The sequence below is a fragment of the Dioscorea cayenensis genome, unplaced genomic scaffold (genome assembly GCF_009730915.1).
Source record: "Dioscorea cayenensis subsp. rotundata cultivar TDr96_F1 unplaced genomic scaffold, TDr96_F1_v2_PseudoChromosome.rev07_lg8_w22 25.fasta BLBR01000377.1, whole genome shotgun sequence".
In the NCBI taxonomy this organism is placed as follows: Eukaryota; Viridiplantae; Streptophyta; class Magnoliopsida; order Dioscoreales; family Dioscoreaceae; genus Dioscorea; species Dioscorea cayenensis.
In genome coordinates, this window is record NW_024086768.1 from 14,795 (window position 1) to 34,037 (window position 19,243).

At 38.5% G+C, this 19,243-nt stretch overlaps 2 protein-coding genes across 2 annotated transcripts; both read left to right on the top strand.

The window, feature by feature from the left end:
- Positions 1-6,253: 6,253 nt before the first annotated feature.
- Positions 6,254-11,918, top strand: LOC120254198 (ribosomal RNA small subunit methyltransferase E-like). Its single transcript, XM_039262344.1, is given in 10 exon segments — positions 6,254-6,486; positions 6,564-6,637; positions 6,733-6,875; positions 6,975-7,021; positions 7,116-7,224; positions 7,410-7,471; positions 7,783-7,839; positions 7,841-7,901; positions 9,475-9,716; positions 11,832-11,918. Coding segments are annotated over 9 exon segments (903 nt in total). The 5' UTR covers positions 6,254-6,321; the 3' UTR covers positions 9,660-9,716; positions 11,832-11,918.
- Positions 11,919-12,104: 186 nt separating this feature from the next.
- LOC120254200 (protein suex-1-like) lies at positions 12,105-12,887 on the top strand. The gene has a single exon (XM_039262345.1). It carries the CDS (start codon positions 12,143-12,145, stop codon positions 12,632-12,634), a length of 492 nt encoding a protein of 163 aa, XP_039118279.1. The 5' UTR covers positions 12,105-12,142; the 3' UTR covers positions 12,635-12,887.
- Positions 12,888-19,243: the final 6,356 nt, after the last annotated feature.

The following is a 19,243-nucleotide window of genomic DNA, read 5'->3' on the forward strand; positions in this document are numbered from 1 at the left end:
TAATCCCAGACAAGCCAGCTAAACAAACTGATTTTCTTCGGGCAGCACCCCTTCCAAATTACGTTAGTGACGCTGCACCGAATTCCGCCATGCATGAGGAAGTTATAGAACGATTTTACTGAGAAGGAGCCATTTGTCGTGAGCACCCAAGACCTGCTATCTTGGCGATGTCCCTGGCGGGAAATCAGCTGAGCTACCGAGCTGCCGAGGCTCGCATTCTCTTCAGTAAACCACCTTTCATGGGTCAGGTGCACCAAATCAAAGATGGATCCAAGGGGTTTCTCCGCCCGCCTAAAGATATCGGGCCACAACTGTGCGGGAGCACGGTTATCAACCCATTTGTCTAGCCAAACAAGCGTACCTCTGCCGTTATGAATAAAAGGAGATGTACAGGATTGAAAGGCCGGCAGACCATGTAAAAGACCATTCCAGATGAAAGATCTCCGTTTGGGAGGTTGGCCAACCAAAATACATGCTGAAAGTAGTTGAAGGAGATAACACGATCTCCACACCACTGTACTCCCGAAGTGATCTTCCACCACCACTTGCTAAGCAACGCCACATTAAACTCCTCAAGGCTAAGAATCCCCCAACCTCCAAACTCCCTGGGTCTACAGATGCGCTTCCAACTGACCCAACGCATCTTCGGCTTCTCAATGTCCGTACCCGACCAAAGGAAGTCCCTCCTGATGCGGTCAATAGCCTTAACCACCCAACACGGAAGCTTGAAGATCGATATCCAGTAAGAAGGTATAGAAGAAAGCACCGAGTTAACCAAAGTGAGTATCCCTCCCAAGGAGAGGAATTTAGAAGTCCAGGACGCAAGTCTAGATCTAATCTTTGCAATTAGCACTTCCCAATCTTGTCTCCGTGGCCTCTTACCAGAAATAGGAATCCCTAAGTAAGTGACAGGGAGTTGCCCGCTTGTGCAGCTAAGCGTCCTAGCTGCAGCCTCCTCCGGCCAACTATTCCTCGCCGAATCGAAGAGGCATGTCTTGTGGAAATTAATTGAAAGCCCAGACATACCTTCAAAAAGATATAAAATTAGCTTAATGATTCTCAAGTCTTCAAGGCCAACAGCCGATATGATAAGCAAATCATCAGCATATTGAAGGTGGCACATTTTACCCCATCTCTCAAAGGGGACACCAACCAGGATACCCGACTCCAAAGCATGATTGAACATGAGTCCCAGCACATCAGTAACTAGCACAAAAAGGAGAGGAGATAACGGGTCTCCTTGCCTCAGACCCCTGAGATTTCTGATGTAACCCTTCTGCTCCCCGTTGATGATGAAATTTGCTTTCCCAGAGCGGAGAAGGGTTAAGATCCAGTTAATCCATTTGCCCCCAAATCCGAAAGCCGCCAACAGTTCAACTAGGAAGTCCCAATCCACCATGTTAAAGGCTTTAGCGAAATCCACCTTAAGGATATGACCATGCAACTTCCTTTTTTGCATGCTAAAGATGAGCTCTTTGGCCGCAAAAATGTTGTCCAGAATGCAACGCCCTTTGATAAACGGCGATTGCTGTCTCTCAACCAGCAGATCAATAATCTTACTCAGTCTCGTGGCTAAAATTTTAGCAAGAATTTTGAAAGAGGTGTTAATTAAACTGATAGGCCTGTAATCAGAAGGGCCTTCCGGGGCTTCGACCTTTGGGATCAGCACAATACTGGCCCAATTTAGCTTTTCGAGGTTAATCACCCCTTCCTGAAAGTCCAAACAAAGCTTGATGATATCACTCTCCACAATAGGCCAGAATTTTTGGAAAAAGGCAACATGGAAACCATTTGGCCCAGGCGCTTTGTCAGCCCCCAAATCGAAAACAGCACACTTAATTTCTTCCTTTGAAAATGGAGCCTCCAGGAAAGATAAGTCGGGTAGGTTTTTATTACGCAGAAGTAAGTTCCAATCAAACATGAAACGGGAGTCACCCTTCGACCCAAAGAAGGCACGGAAGTTATTAGCAAAAGCCATCCCAACCTCCACATTTCCCTCAGCAACAATCCCATTACTGGAAATTCGAGGGATGTAGTTACGGTTCCTTCTCCCATTTGCAACAGCATGGAAGAATTTCGTATTCCCATCTCCTTCCTTAATCCATTTATCTCTTGATTGCTGACGCCAATACACTTCTTCATTCTTAAGGATGACACTCAGCTCAGTGTGCAGAGCTAGCTCACAACTCAGGTCCTCCTCAGATAGTCGCGAAAATTCTTTTTTCTGATCCAACAAATCAAGGTCATGCAGTAAGCCAAGCTTACGCAGTTTAATTGAACCAAAATTAGTCTTGGCCCAATTCTTCAACTTCCCTTTGATGAACTTAAGCTTCTTCGCCAAAATGAAGGCACCGCACCCCACAAAACTCCCCTCCTCCCACTAACCTTTGATGAGCTCAACCAGGTTGTCATCTGAGAACCAGACCTGCTCGAACCTAAAAATTCTTGCCTTTGGAGTGAAGGCTCCAGCTTCAAGCCGAATAGGAACGTGGTCAGAGCCAAGCCTAGGGAGGCTAACCTGGTGAGCTCTCGGATAAAGCATGTTCCATCTTGGATTAGTTAGAAACCTGTCCAACTTAACCCAAGTGGGACTCGCTTGTCCGTTGGTCCAAGTGAACCTTCTACCCACAAGAGGAGGTTCCACGAGGTTTAAATTACAAAGCAAATCCTGCGCACACCTGATGTCTCTCAAGTTGGGAACTCCACAACTTTTATCCTCAATGGCGAAAATGGCATTGAAATTACCACAGATCACCCAAGGGAGATTCGTATTACAAGCCCTGATTTCATTCCAAAAGGATTGCTTAAGGTGACTCAGGTTAGGCCCATAAACTGAGGTGCACCACCAAACAGTGTTATCAGCTAAGTTAGTAAATTCCACCGTCAAACAGAAGGAACCCTCAAAGACCACCCTGCCGTTACGAAGGCTACTATTCCAACCAATGATCATTCCCCCAGAATATCCCTTAGCTGGAATATACCTAAACGAATCCAGCCGACCTCCCCCAATGTCTCTCCAGATGGATTGGTTCAGGTCAGAGAGTTTAGATTCTTGGAAACAACACACATCCGCCAAGTGAAGTTCAAGAAAATTTTTAACTAAGAATCTTTTGCTCGGCTTCCCGAGCCCCCTAACATTCCAAGTAATTATGTTCTGAATCATAAAAACAGAAAAGGGGTCGGAGGCCATCCAATTAGGATGACGAAGCCGGGCTCCTCAGGGGAGCCACCCGGCTATTTTCCAAGAGTCTAATTTTAGCAAAACATGACTCTTTATGCCCATTAAGATCAGAGAGATTAATACCACAAGCATTACAGAATTTATCTAATTGAGCATTAGACCAATCCGAAAGTAAAAGAGGGGCAGTAGTAGTATCTTCAGGGGACTGGTTGTTGTTCCCGGTCCCTTTTTTCCTTGCTGAACGAGGCGGCTGGGCCACGTACCCTGCTTCCTCTGTCCACCTAGAGAAGGCTTCTTCTGTCTTCCACTTCTCCTGTTGCCTTCCACTATAGAATCCTTAACCTGTGGGGGAGCTGAGGCCTCAACCCCACTGTAAGAGCCTGGGAAAAGTTTCCTGATTTTGGCTTCAAAGTCAGATCCCGAGTCTTCAGAACCTTCCTTTTTAGAACTGTGGGAGTCAACAGAAATCTGAGTGTCAGGTACCACCTCCTCCTCAACTGTGACTCCGTCAAGGTTCTTGTCACAAATTTCCTCATTTTCCCAATTGTCGCTCGGTTCCTCAATTTTCTGCTCCGCTTTCCCAATCAAGTTGTGGTCCATAGGTAAAAGACACCAAGCCCCCGACAGAAAGTACCAAGTAAAGCCCGGGATCAGTGGGCTATCCGAAGGAGGCTTCGTGGGATCTACTAGTTTATCAAGCAAGGTGGCATTAGAAAACCCAGTTACATGGGCTGAAATCGGCTCAGGAAGATGGCCTTCCTGCAGCCTAGTTTCTTGGGCTGAAAACGGCCCGGCTCGGCAGAATCTACATTCAAATGAGCAAGCGGGCCTAACTCTTGTACCCTCTCCTTTGGGACCCGCCCACTTAGACCGCTGCAGCCCAAAGCCTTCTTAGGAGAGCTAACCTCAATCCCATTATGGCAGCCCAATTCACCAGGTCCAGTTTCTCCCACCAGATTTGTCTCATCCTCTCCACCAATCTAGGTCTGAGCCAACTGCTCCATGCCACTTATAATCACCCGAACCGGCTGACTGACACCTGCAGAACTGTGGGCCAATCCCTTCTCGACAGCAACATCCGTACCTCCGAGGTTACCATGCACTGGTACCGAGGTCCCAAGAGACGGACCATCGGTCCGATGACGTGCGACCGCCGAACAATTGGATGTACCCAACACAGTCATCTTGGTGATGGCGGTGGACTCTCCCAAGGCCCTTTCCGGCAAGCCATGACCGGCATCCTGACGTGAGACGTGGGAGTGCAAAACCTCAACCACGTTCACCTGCACTGTATTCTTCCTCGTTCGAGCCACCTGAACACCCTTGCCCTTGCTAGCAGCAGGAATGTCATGGGTGAAGGTCGCCTTGGAGCTCCTCGAAGCAACGTCAACCACCAAATTAGAGGTTAGGCGCTGAGGTTCGACCACAAACCTCTGCAACTCCGGCCTGAATACCAGCCAAGGGTCCCTACCCCCAGTTATCAACACCACATACCTACGCATACCGATGTTGAGTTCTACCTCATGAGGCAGAGAGGCCTTCCTACGTTGACGGAGGAGGACACCGAGGTAACGCTTGTTCACTTGCGAGCTCTTCGAAATTGAGACTAGCTCACCAATCGGTTTTAACACTTCCGCGACGATCTTCCAGTTCCAACAGTGGAGCGGGAGATTCCAAAGATTGACCCACGTACCAGTACCCCTTGCTGCACCCTCTGATCCAATGTCTCCCGACCAAGGAGAGAACGTCACCCAGCAACGACCACATCCAGAACCAAGCTCCACTTCCCCCATCTTGCATGCCTTGATTACCTCATCTTCAGAATCCAGGGAGAGCACGAACGAATCACCCCTGAAACACGACATCTTGCCAACTTCCCCAAAAAACTTCTCCATCTCAGATTGCAGCGAGCTTTGACTAATATAGCCTCTGACAATGGTGATGATAAGTAGCTTGGCTAGCTCCTTCTTAAGCTTTGCTATCTCCGGCGTTAAAGACGTCGAAATGACCGACCTTTTAATCTGACCCGACTCCCCCGATAAAGGATCAGCATGTGCACGTCTCTCCACTGCCGCTCGCCTCTGCTCAGCCGTCCTAGTTCGGGTTTTCTTACGCCTTGGGGGGTCACTGCTCACCGACGGACACTGAGCAGCGACATGTCCAACCCCTTCGCACCGCCGACACGTGAGAAGGTGCCGACATTCACTAATGCGGTGAGTAGTGCGCAGACATTTGCCGCAATGCCTCGAGTTATCTGGAGAGCCACGGAAACGCTTCCGACCTGAAAGAGGGGGTGGGATGGTGAGGCGGCCATGCCTGGCCTCCTCTCTCCTGTCCCGCTTGGTCATCACCGTTTCCCATTCACGGGCCTCCTCATCCACTAACCGGATCTGAGACTGTTCCATATCCGAGGATCCTACACCGAAATTACAGCCTCCTACGACCTCCTTGTAGGACACCTTCGGCTCGACGAAGCTGCTCCTGTCGACCTTCAACCCAACCTCTCGGGGCAACAATGGAGCCCTAGAAAACCCGTCCTTACTCCGTTGGTGTAGCCTAACCACAACCTCCCTATCCCGACTCCTAGAGCGAACGCCGCCGCTGCTACCTCTAACTCCGCCGCCGGCACCACCCAGGAGCTTACCGTGCAGGTTCTCCATTGGTACCGTGCAGCTTACCGCCGCTGTTCAACTCTAGATTTTTTAATTAAATTCATTTCCATTATCTTCTTGTAATTTTGACATATACCATTACATTTTTTTAATATTAAAAATCAAAAACGGATTTTTAGTAATAATTCATAAATAAAATTTCATAGGCATAATATATATAAGATATATGAAATAAAAATATATATTATAATCATCACCATTTAACCTAATTTAACTCTAAACTATTTTTTTTAATATATATATATATATATATATGACGGTAATTTGAGAAGTCCCAGAAAAATATATTGTATATATATATATATGAAAAATAGAAGAATAAATAATAATAATAATAATAATAATAATAATAATAATTTTAAATTAACTGAATGTTTTTTATCCAAGCAAAATGCGAGTCATTGCGACAGTGGGAAGCTCCCGCCGCGAGGCTCAATCACAATCACTGAGCTTTGTTCATCGTTGAGGATGCGAACCCTAGCTCTCAGATCCCCTCTTCCGGCCATCTTCCGGGGTCCATGGCGGACATTCTCTACGACCACCGCCGTTCGCGCTCTATCCACTGAAGTCCTACGCAACCAGTCCCGCGGCGGCCTTCCTCGCTTCCATTCCCCGTCTCTTCCTTCTTCCAAGGTACTCATCATTGTCTCTATCCAAATTCGATCTATAGAGCTGAAACTTAGCTTTCTCGACGTCGTGTGCCGAGACAGGGAAGCATTGTCCAGGTGCAGGGCGATGAGTTCTGGCACATGACCAAGGTCCTTCGTCTGCGTGTTGGTGATAGGTCTTCCTCAACTATGTTCACTGATTGTGAATGAATTTTTATCTTTCTGTTTAAAATCTTTGTTGTTTGGTTCACGATTGAAGGAATTTGTGCAGAGTGGAGCTGTTTGATGGAGCAGGAGGTCTTGTTGAAGGTTGCATACACAATGTGGATAGGAGTTGGTTGGATGTTATCTCGGTTGAGGACACAAAAATTGTTCCTTTGAAGGGAGTTCAATGGCATGTATATGCAGCTTTTGGTGAGTTTATGGCTTTTTGTGTGGTTCAAAGTATTGCTAGTTTAATTGGCATTACAGGGATTTTAAAGCTGTGAGTGGCTTTGTTTTTCACCGATTTAGGTACTTTGAAAGGTGGCCGAGCTGATTGGCTTGTGGAGAAGTGTACTGTATGTTGTGCTCTGTACATCTGGAACATTTATCTTGTTTCGCTGTGTTTTGCTGGTTGGCAATGGCTTACCTTACCCACTTTTGTGATTTAAGGAACTGGGAGCTAGCAGTGTAACGCCTCTGTTGACTGAGCGATCTCCTTCAATTTCAGAAAATAGGGTAGACAGGTTGGAAAGAGTTGTTCTAGCTGCTGTCAAACAATGTAATCTATTAATGCTATTTTCTTTGAAAAATTCTCTTCTTTATCTTTTTATTTGTGTCTTTTTGGGCATATTCTAGTTGCGTAGAAAACAGTCCAGATGCATTAGATTTTTTTAGAATTTAGATACAAAAATCGGAACAATTTTATGCAGTTTTGCTTACTTGTATGGTTTCCTCTTTGTACAGGTCAAAGATTACATGAGATGGTGTTGAACCCTCCTATGACATTTAAGAGCTTTTTGCCTATTGTAAGTTCTCCCTCACATATAGGCCACTGGCAGTTGATATTGCTCAACAAAGGCATTTTCAAAGTCACATCCTTCTTTGTTTTGAATTAATGTTTATCATAGGTTAGTTGAAGGTTAGATGCCATAATTTGAATTTAAGGCCATCTTAGGCTATCATATAGCTTGTTTTTAACAACTGATCATGACCCTGAGCGAACATTTAGTATTGTAGTCTATAACATGAACTGTGTTTGCAAGGATAAGAAACTTTTGGTATAGCTCTTCTTCCTCACACATTGTGCTGATGATTCCTATGCTTCCTTTGATTATAGGTTGCTCAATCAGAATTCCTCATTTTTTTGGCGGCAGCAGAAGCTGCTCCTGTTATGAAGGTCCCTATCTTTGTCTAATGTGGAGGCTGTTGGACTAATGGTTGTTGGACCTGAAGGAGGTAACATCCTCCACTCGTTATTCCATTTTCTTCGAGCCTGGGCACATTCAAAAATGGATATACTTCTTGGCACAGTATGGCACCCACACACATGTGAATGTCTGTATTAGCCAAGTATATATTTATCTTGACCATAGCATTATGTGAGTTCAATAGGTGCTCGTGTGCATATGCTGGAACATGGGCAATTGAAAATTTTGATAACATAGTAGATAACTTGAATGAAGGAATATTTTGATGATTGATTGTTTAAGACATTGTATAGAACATAGAATTTAGTTTGGATTTTACATTTTGAGTATTTTGAAGACCTAACTGCTATTTCACCGGCTTGCCTAGTTTAAATAGGTTTTGTACTTCTACTCTAAAAACTCAAACTAATGAAGAGTTGAGAAGATCAAATTAGTCATGCTAACCTTGAATCAAATACAATACAGAATCTATGGCTAATCTTTGTAAATTTTGAGAAAGCAAATCATGAAGTGCACTTAATTACTTTTTTTGCCCTTAAAGTGAGATGCTTTTTAGTTGTTGAAGGTACCATGATCAATTCTGTTAAACGCAAAGTTCAAATATAGTTGGGATAAAAAGCAATTTTGAGTTCTATTAAATGCATTGAAGCTAGTTTTAAAACCCTGGTGTGTAGCACTACAAAATGCACACTGAGGACTATTGTCATTTATGTTATATCTATGAGTAGGGTAGAATTATTAAATTAGAGATATTCTAATTTTTTCTAGATAAGAGTATTTCTCCATAATTTCAATTATAGCCGTAAATTGACTACTATTTTCAGGGAATACAAAAGGAAACTAAGATTTTGCTCCAAATTATTTTTTAAGAAATATGTCACCATAAATGGAACATGTGGGTGAAATGAGACATGTTCCTATTGATGTTATGTCTGATTTATGCTTTTGAATTGTGGGACCTAGAGGGGATAAGCTTAACTCTCAAAGAACTAAAGAATGCCTATAAAGATCAAGCTCGAGAGAGAGTGAAAATGCGGTGCCTCACCATGATGAGTTACAAGCAAACACAAATAAGGGGTGGCTGAGAATTTAAAATTATTCATTTCTTATATGCTACAAATAGTTCTCCACGTAAATGTGAAATTTGGCCACTCCTAAAGAACCAGAATAGACATATTTTACCTGTTCTTCGATGTAGTTTAATGTGCAGCTCAGACCTTCCTGTTTTCATCATCCATCATGTAATCTTCTCAAATCTGCAATGGCACTTCTAATAAATGGTAGGGTATTATTGCTTGAATCGATTCCTTTTGTTTGCACAACTTTCTTAACTCTCCTACCATTTCAAGTTTGTATGTTTCAAGCCTGGTCAGGCAACTCTCAACCTGAACTTTGATATAACTGGTTAAATACTGTGAGCATCTCTGGTTAATAAATAAAAATCATTACCAAGTTAGAGCAAGTAACTTGCCATGGAAAAGAAAATAGTTTCTCTCATCAAGTCATGGGCTGCGGACTTTTTATATAGATTGACATGGTGTTGTGACTGGTATCAATCTTAGGTGTGAAACTTACTATCATCATGTTTTGCTTTCTCTTAGACTTCACTGAGGAGGAGGTGAACCTGATGAAAGGAGCAGGCGCTAAACCTGTTGGGCTTGGCCCTTGCAGACTGCGGGTGGAAACGGCAACTATCGCCCTCCTGTCAACGCTAATGCTCTGGTCTGATGCCCATAATAAACATGCTACTGAAGGAAATTTGGATCTAGGAAAATGCACAAGATGACAAGAAAACAAATTTACTTTCAGGATAAATGCTCAAAATTAAGTCCTCAAGAGAAAGGTACTCATTGGTATTATTCTTTATTGTCCTTGCAAGGGATTCTTTTTTTAAAGAATAAGCTACATTTATTAACATAGAAAAGTATGGCAAAGTGGCGTGTGTAGAAATAAGAATTAAACAATTATCAAGAGAAATAAATGATTCAATGATCTGATCAAATTAGAATATTAGTATGGTTCGAGAGGAAATAGCAGAATCCACTCGAACACTACAGTGGAAGTGTGTTGAATCACGAATAGACAGTAAGCGTCTTTATTATGGACGTTTCATTCTGTCCCCGCTTATGAAAGGACAGGCTGATACTATAGGTATCTCCATGCGAAGGGCTTTAAATTAAGATATTGTATGGGAGTATAATTCCTTATAAATTATTTTTTTTGGGAATGTAAGAAAAGATTTTAAATTTGGGAAAGTTAGGAGAAAAAAATGGATTATTTGACTTTTTTCTTTTTGTTTCACTTCTTAGGAGAAGGAAAAATAAGCAAATTAAGAGTAGTATTCTCCTCTTCTACAGGGTTGTATGGGATAGGGATTTATCATTTTGGGGGTTATGTTACATGGGAAAGAATTATCATTATGGGGTCATGGTTTCTAATATATCATCTTTAGCGCACGTGACATGCATTCATTGACCCGTATGTTAACTCGCCTCACATGGTGCATCTATATGGGAGTCGTTAAATCACCGCGCAGTGGTGCACCTCCTTACCTATCTATCTCTTTAACAACGTTTGTCATCTATGTCACAAAAAAAAGCTCATGAGTCCATTATTGATTAGCAACAAATGTAGGTAAGAAAGACAAAAACCACCAACCATGGAACATATAAAAACAACTACACTCCATAACTAAAACAAAAACACCCTTCTAGAGTGTGAGGGACCTCCAGGGGGGCTCACCCCAACTACACTCTAAATATGAAGTGAGGAATAGAAACAGGACTGAGTTAATTTCTTGCTAAGAAAACAAATTGAGAAGGTGGGATGTGAATTCTGAGTCAGCCTCTAGAAGATGGAATCTGTTATCTTTATCAAAAAATCATCAACGGATTGCAAGTGAATATGTGCTGGAAGGAAAGAAATTCTTCCTGGTAATTATTGAGATTACGAGAAATTGTTATTCATCAAGTCATCTTCATCGACTTGATTGCACTTTCCCAGTTGCATGCATGCTGGATTAACTTTAGTGCTCTTGTGATCTCTCTTTTCGGCTAAGTTGTATATATATATATATTCCCTGAGAATTTAAGTTTTATAGAGATTTTAGCCTTGATTATTGGGACATTACGGGTGATGTGAAATCTCCACCTGCCCAATTGGAAAATATATTAGAGACAAGGCAGGAGTGGCTAAAAGTACATGTAGATAAGTGGTTAACTAAATCAAAATGGCTGTTGAAGGTAATGCGTAAGAAAGTTCATATCCAAATGGCACCAAGGACACTAATTAATTAGGATTAGGAGCAGTAATCAGTGATGATGACAACGCACTCACTTCTTTTGTGTTTGAGATGAGGCCTTGAAGGCACCTTGGCTACATTGCGTGGTTCAGTCGCATAGACTGCTTTCCGACATTGCAAGGGCATGACCACGTAGCAGTAACTACCGAACTAATTTGATTTGCTTCTTGCTCTTGTGTGCCACTGTATGAGTGCTAAAGTACACGCACACTCTTGTTCACTACTGTGATTTTTTGGATAGTGGTCATCTAATTCCACTAGCCATATGCCACTTGACTAAAGTGCAGTCTGCTATTGTTGCACTAAGCACTTGGCGGGCTGCTGTTGGGTGACACCCTCACAATTTGTTTGAAATTTTTGTGTTATCTTTTATAAATTCCATTCACTTTGCGTAGAGCTTTTATCTAGTTCTTCATTTTTTTAGTTTTTAATTTTTAAAAAAACCCTTCTGAGTATTCACATACTTTGTGGGTTAGATATCCATCATCCAGCCAAAATATTAATTGACAATTTTCTTCTACGTTCTTGGCTTTATATTTACAAACTATATCATCAGATTATTTCTTTAAAGTTCCAGCCTCCCTAATTTTTTGTCGTATTCTGAATGGCATATCTGGCAGATAATTTTCTTATATTGCTTACAATTTAATCTGGCAGGACATTAGCCATGCCTTCCTATTATGCAAAACCAGCCTGCCAGGGAGCCAAAAACACAATCTCTAGTGGATGGTGAGTGCAAACTGCAAAGCAAGCAGTGGTAAACAGTAAGCAAATCACATGCGTTGGCCCCCAGTAATAATCAATTGTCCATACCTTCGCCGATGATGGCGCAACCCACTACTATAAATTCCCCATTCCTGACATCCACAAAGGCAGCAAGCAAGATTCCATACTACAAAAAAAGAAAGGTGGAGTATCAGTTATCAAATAGGTATACTGTTTGAAAGAGAGAGGTGAAAACACTAACCATGATGAACACTATCAGCAGCTTTTTGATAGCTGCTCTGTTAGCTGCTGCCATGCAGCCCTCCAGCTCTTCTCGGGAGCTGAACAAGAAACTCAGGTACTCCGAAGAATCCACCACCCCTGACAGCCAGGGCTGGCCTGGGTCTGCCTACATTCCGGACCCTCGCTCATTCTACAAACCTGGCAACAACTTGGGGGGCAACTATGGTGGTGGTTATGGTGGTGGATATGGTGGACCGAACGGGGGATACAACAAGGGTGGTGGTGGTGGATACGGTGGTGGATATGGTGGACCGAACGGGGGATACAGCAAGGGTGGTGTTGTTATTCCAAGTGTGGTGTGCTCGGAGCCAGGACCTTGTTACAAGAAAAGGTTGGCCTGCCCAGCAAAATGCTTTAGCTACTACAGTAGGTCTGGGAGGAACTATGGCGGTGGTGGAGGTGGTGGTGGCTGCACTATTGATTGTGAGAAGAACTGTGTGGCCTACTGTTAAGGCATTTATAATTATAAGCATGCACTGATATTGTGCTGATCCCAGATGCTATAATTAACTTATCTACTACTTGTGTGTTTGCTCTTATGACACAGCTGTTTGTTCTCTCCCTCTGTTTCATCTTCTATTATATATATGAATGATCATATGATGTTTTAAGCTATACTTCTGTCTGTAGTTTCTATTAAGCTGCAGACCTTGTGTCTTTCTTTCTTCTCTGCTTGTTTGATGAGTATCTTTATCATTTATTGAACTTTGGTCATGTTTTTCTGGATAATTAATTTGTGGAAACTCTATTTCTCTACTACAGGAAAGCTGTTTAATATTTATCATGCAAATATATATATATATCAATTGAAGACTGTCACGCCCCGAACCCAGTTTTATGGAATCGGGACGCTAACAAACGACCAGTACACCCTACAAGTTTGAAACCAAGTAGGCATACAAGGCCTCAAATCCTGATCCAAAACAGAACAATGAATCAAACTCAGTGGATTGTAATAAAATATAAACTTATTCAAATAAAACCTAGGCCCACAACAATCGGACTTTATTACAAAGTTTAAATAAAACGGCGATGGCCCAACGATCCTTCTAAGCTATCTCGCTCATCGACCTCTACTCCCGATCCGAAAAAAATATCAACAAAAATTTATGAGCATGCGTACTCAAAGTAAGCACCCACTAAAAAAATATTGGGATCATTTTACACAAAAATCATAATTTATCAAAAATGAGAAAATCGTAAACCGAATTATTTCAAATAAACAAAGATGTCAAAATCGAGCATATAGGTCCCCCAAACAACTATCGCTAAAACAAAAATCACAAAATTCATATATTTACCCTCGGTGACCCGAAACAAAATTTATCAAAAACCATATTTTTACCCTCGGTGACACGAGCCAAAATTATCAAAGGCCGATATTCTTCACACGTGCAGCGGTGGGAAACTATAGTTTCTATAACAAAATACGTGTCGGCGCAGTGAGTGTTTAACCCCAGAGGATGGGGTTATTGCATGAGTTAATTGGGGACTAGTTTCTATGTCAAAATACGGCATATTCACAAAACAATAAACTAACAAAATTTGCATTGGGCATAATACGAATAATTTGCCAAACAAAAATTTTTTTATCGATCAGTATGATCCCATTCTATCATAGCAAAATAAACCAGATTACTTGAATCCAAACATGAGCAGGATAATTTAAAAATAATAATAATAATAATAATTAATCAGAAATTAACTAAGACATATCTGAAATTCATAATTGGAATAATACATATTTAGATAAACTATATAAAACTCTAGAAATTAAATAATCCGAATTTAAAATAAATATTTAAACCTTTCAGATAATTCTAATCCAAAATAAAATATCATTAACTCAAAATTTCAAATAATTTAAGTAATTCCAAAATAATAATAAATAACTAATTCAAAATATATATGTCAAAATAATCATTAATTTTCTTTAAAAACTCCAAAAGTTCACAAAACTTGAATTTTCAAGTATATATACATATAATAGGATTTATATGTGGGATACTTACCTGATTAACGCCAAAAAAATACTCCCAAACCTTACACTTTTGGCATGTCCTATATTTGGGAAGAGATCCTATTAGACTTTTAAAATAACAAAATCGAGGCTAACAAGCGATAGTATATATATATATATATAAAGATTTTTAGAAGGGTACAAATGCAAAAATTTCAAACTATTATTCTACACTCCCAAATATTGATTATTGTGAGGGTACAATAGCAATTACCCACTCTAAAAGCCATATCAATAATTCCAATATGATCAATGAGTACTAAAACCCTCATAACTTCACTCACACTTTTCCAAATCACAAATTTCAAAATTCTGGGAATAATAGACACCTAACACTATGACATAGCCGAAATTCACATAATTTAGAGTACTACTCAATTTATAACATTCAATTGAATCTCTAACTATTTCTGCAAAATTATAATTCAGACATATACCATTAAAATATGTATATCTCTTAACCTACAACTCCAAACTTAATGAAATTTTACTGACAATCAGACAACTCAAAAATGAACGACTTTCTTATTTTTCACCTTATCTAATTCAATCTCCCTGATCATCAAAATTGGCCATGATTCTTCAAGTTCTGTACAGAAATATCATGCGAGACAATTATACTAATGACGCTATATCTCACAAACTACAGATGCATAAAATCTGAAATTTTGCAATTATTTAGATAACATAAAAATCTACAAATTTCATATTTTACTCTCCTCCAAATTCTTCCTCTAAGACCTCTAAAATCAGAGAGGGATTGCTATGTGTCAAAAACGAAAATCGAAAACCTCTCAAATTAAATCAACTAACAATTCCTTTCTCATGGCGAAAGATTATACCTCAATCAACTATACTTCACATTACATCAAATATATCATGCAAAATCTCATCCTTGAGACGTGATTAAATCCATAAAAAGCCTCATGATCAAGATCCCTAAGAGTATGCTTAGGGTGCACACATCAAAAGAGAAACAAAACTCCTTCAAACTACAATCGGGGAACAAGCCCCTGAAAACTCAAGGTCTAAATTTAAAGTTTAAAGGTGAATCACAAATATGAACAAATTTTTAGGGTTTTGAGAAAGAAATAAATCTAGATAGCTAACCGCATCAGATAATAATCATTAATTATGCAATGATCTCGAAAAGATCCTACCTTGAAAGAAGCAAAAACAACACTCGATAAGAAGATCCACTCGTCTCTTACTAGCACCACCATGAAGTAAAAGGAAAAGAGGGCTAGGGTTTTTTTATAAGAGGTACGTAGGCGGTGGAGCTATGAATCGTGATATTTTGGTAATCAGTAAAGATAAGAAGCGAGGGTTTTAAAAATCTTATAAATCAATAGGGCTACGATTGAAAAAGCTTTGCATTGACGGCTAGGATCTAATTTAAGGGGTGGGGCTCACAAAGACAATGTAAAATGCTTTTTTCTTCTAAAATTTTCCGCAAGTGATGGTAAATCAGATTACTGAACAAGTAGGGTAATAGCAAACTGATAGACTTTTTCTTTTACAGTGCACAGGAATCACACGGTAACTGGAAACCTCTCCAATTAATTTGAAAGTGTAGCTGTAAAACATCTCTGTTCTGGACTCTATAAAACTCATTCTGCTAATAAATTAATTGGGTTTAAATTAAAATTTTCAAACTGAATAAGTCAAGCAGCAATTATAGTGCTTTCAGCTCATCTCAGAGAGAGAGAGAGAGAGAGAGAGTGTGTGTTTTTAAACCAAAAAATCCTAGCCACAATTATGGCACCTTTGGCTCCACTAGAAGAGACAGCTAGTTCTTGAAGTCAAAAGTCAAGTCGAAATTATGGCTTTTTTTCCTCGCCAATTCTTTTTTTTCCCTTGCCGTCCATACTTGATTGTGTCATATCTCTGCTGCTCCGCATTCTAATTTTAGTTTTTTTTACCCATAATGAAAAATCTCTTAATATGATTTTTTTAAAAATTGTTTATCTCATTTTATGTATTATCCTTTCTTTTTATCTTATTTTTCTGTATGGAAGTTTTTCTTTTTAATTTGTTGACATGTACAATCTTGTTTAATGCAATCATGGTGTTTTTGTCACGTTCCAGTGGCATCAACGGTCTTATTTTTCCATTTTTATTTTAATGCAATCATAACTAATTAATTATTTAATTAATTGTAATTATTAAAATATAATTGTTTGACAAAAAAAAATTATTCAAAAACGGCAGCTGATTTTAAAAAAAAATTATTTAAAAACTAATAATAGATTTCCAAGAAAAAAATTTTAAATCATTATTATTTTTTTTACAAAAACAATAAACGCTGTATACTAGCCCCTCAACTGAAGAAGTGTGGTTTGGATGTGATCCCGAAGTCATAATCGATGATCCATTATGATTATTGCTTCCAATGAGTTATGAACTCAAGATGTTTTGAATATCTCACACTTATTTTTTTCATAATAAAATTAAATATCATTAAATATAAACTCTAGTTATTTTTTTCATTAAAAAAAAAATCAATTAGAAGTTTTTTTACCAATTTTTCAAAATTTGCCTTTTGTTTCAACCACTAACTGTAATTTTCATTTGTTCTCACTTCTTTTAATGTAATTGTTTTTGTTTTTTAATAATATATGATAAAGCGTCTTTTTTTATTAATATAAATAGTACCGAATAATACTGAAACCTGATTATACAATATATATAGTATAAAAATAATATAAAAATCTCGGATGAACAGTGTATAAACAGTACGAAAAACAGTACTGTCGAGAGAGAGATTTGAGCTCGTAACCTTCTCCTTTATATTTTGGTATCATATTTAATGCAATTGTGATTTATTTATTTTATAAAAAATAAATAAATAATTAAAAAAAAAGGTCCTGTTTGTTGAGCAGCAATCGCAGCAGACTGATGTTCATATACTCAAACATCAATAAATCACAGATTCCAAATAGCACCTGACGTGGAATCCATGCCGGTAGCTAGGTTTATCACTTCCAACCTTGTGTTTTTTTCTCTTATGCTATTTGGTTACTATATCTCTCTCTCTCTCTTGATTTTTTTAGAAAAATATATCTGTCCATGTATTTCATGACGCCAAATCATTGTCGCATCAAAAAGCTGTCTCACCTGAGGCTTTATCATAACACAGGAGTTATATTTCAAATCATAGACTTTAGGATCTAGATGCTAAATACTTCTGTTCATCAAAAAAACTTTTATTTTTAGGTTTTTAAAAATAGTAAAAAAAGCAAATGAAAAAAATGTGAAATAAACTGAATAACATGTGTTGTGTGCGGCCATCAACATCCTTTTTGAAAAAGTGGATAAAAACCATGAGCTCTTTTTACGATGTTTACATGCTATTGAAAAGAGGGCGGGATAAGAGTATACATCCTTTTGGTTTATTAGCATGGGGCTCTTTTATGATGTTTACATGCTATTGAAAAGAGGGCGGGATAAGAGTATATGTTAAGAAAGTTACTCCATATAACATGTTTCATGCCACCTCTATTTTGTAAATTGTGAAGCATTTGTTTTAAAAAAGTGATTTTTTTGGGTGATAGATCAAAATAAGCGGGTAGACTTCTTAAAAAAAGAAAAACAGGGACATGCACTCGAGTTTATCATGAAATAAAATCCCACTCTCTTTCTTTTGAGGTTCTTAAGAATGTCATGCTGATGATTTGACACTTGAATCAATAGCAGTCATTGTTTCAACGAAATTTTTTTCTTACCGATTGTCACCTTATTGAATGCAAAACCTCGCCAACAACTTAAATATTTGGTTTTTTTATATATAAGATTAAGATGAATAGCAAAAATCAACGGAGTAAATAGAGACGGAACCCACACACATATGGAAGTTGAGATCACCTCTACACAATCACTCCCCACACTCCCAGAAATATACTTCCACTTGTGAAGGGTTTTAATCAAAAGCAGACTACCATAAAGACCACTTGATCATTGGTGATAAAATCTATTTCTAAAATAATAGGTTTTTTAATCATGATTGGTGCACAAACAAACCCTTTGCATATATATATATATATATATACATTAAGAGGGAGATATTTTTGTAAGAGGGAGATATTTTTTCAGAATCTAGTATAATTTGCAGAAAAGACATTAATTAAGCTAATCGGATAACGTTTAAAAAATTTTTGTGATCAAAATGGTATTTATTTTCTCAATCTTTAACTAATTAAGAAATTATCTTATTGAAATTTTTATCAAAGTTACTTGTAGTGATTATTAATTATTATTTCACAATGTATTAACATTTTAGAAACGTATTTTTAGATTAACGGAAAATTAAACTCCTTAGAATTATAAAAGAAAAAACAAAAACAAAAACAAAAGATAGATTTTAATTCACCATTATCAAAATTGAAATTTTATTTAATTAATAGAAATTTTTAATAAATTAACAAAATTAAGCAGTGGGTTATTTGTTTTTATTAAAAAAATATATATATAAAAATTGTCTTTTAAGAAAAATTTAAAACTACACTTGAAAACAATTGTTTTGTTGTTTTTTATAAAATAGACAAAAACAATCATCTCAATCAATAATGCTAGGAGAAGAAGTTTGATCTCTCAACCTCTTTTGTTTGACAAATGAAAGTAATTTCACGGTGAAATGGAGCTATGGTTGAAATATCATCTTCAGTTTTAAATCACTTCAAGAGCATGTGGCATGAAGCCAATGTTTGAAATGTTGTCTTTATTTGCACATCAATTTCATAACATGTGTCATGCACCTATGTAAACCTTAAAACCAAAAAAATCAAAGTTTTTAAACCATAACTCTGTTAAAATACCCAAAACAAAGGCTTTTACTGCAAAGTAGATAACATATAGAAGTAAAAAAAACACAAAATAGGCAATTGAAAGAGGAAGGAGAAAAAAATTACTTTGAAACATATCAATCACAATCACATGCATATCAAAGGTAACTTTGCAAATTTTATCTTTCTTAGTTTTTTTCTAAATTACCTAGTTTAGTTCAATATTTTTTTTAAGAATAAATACTGTTAATTCATAAAAA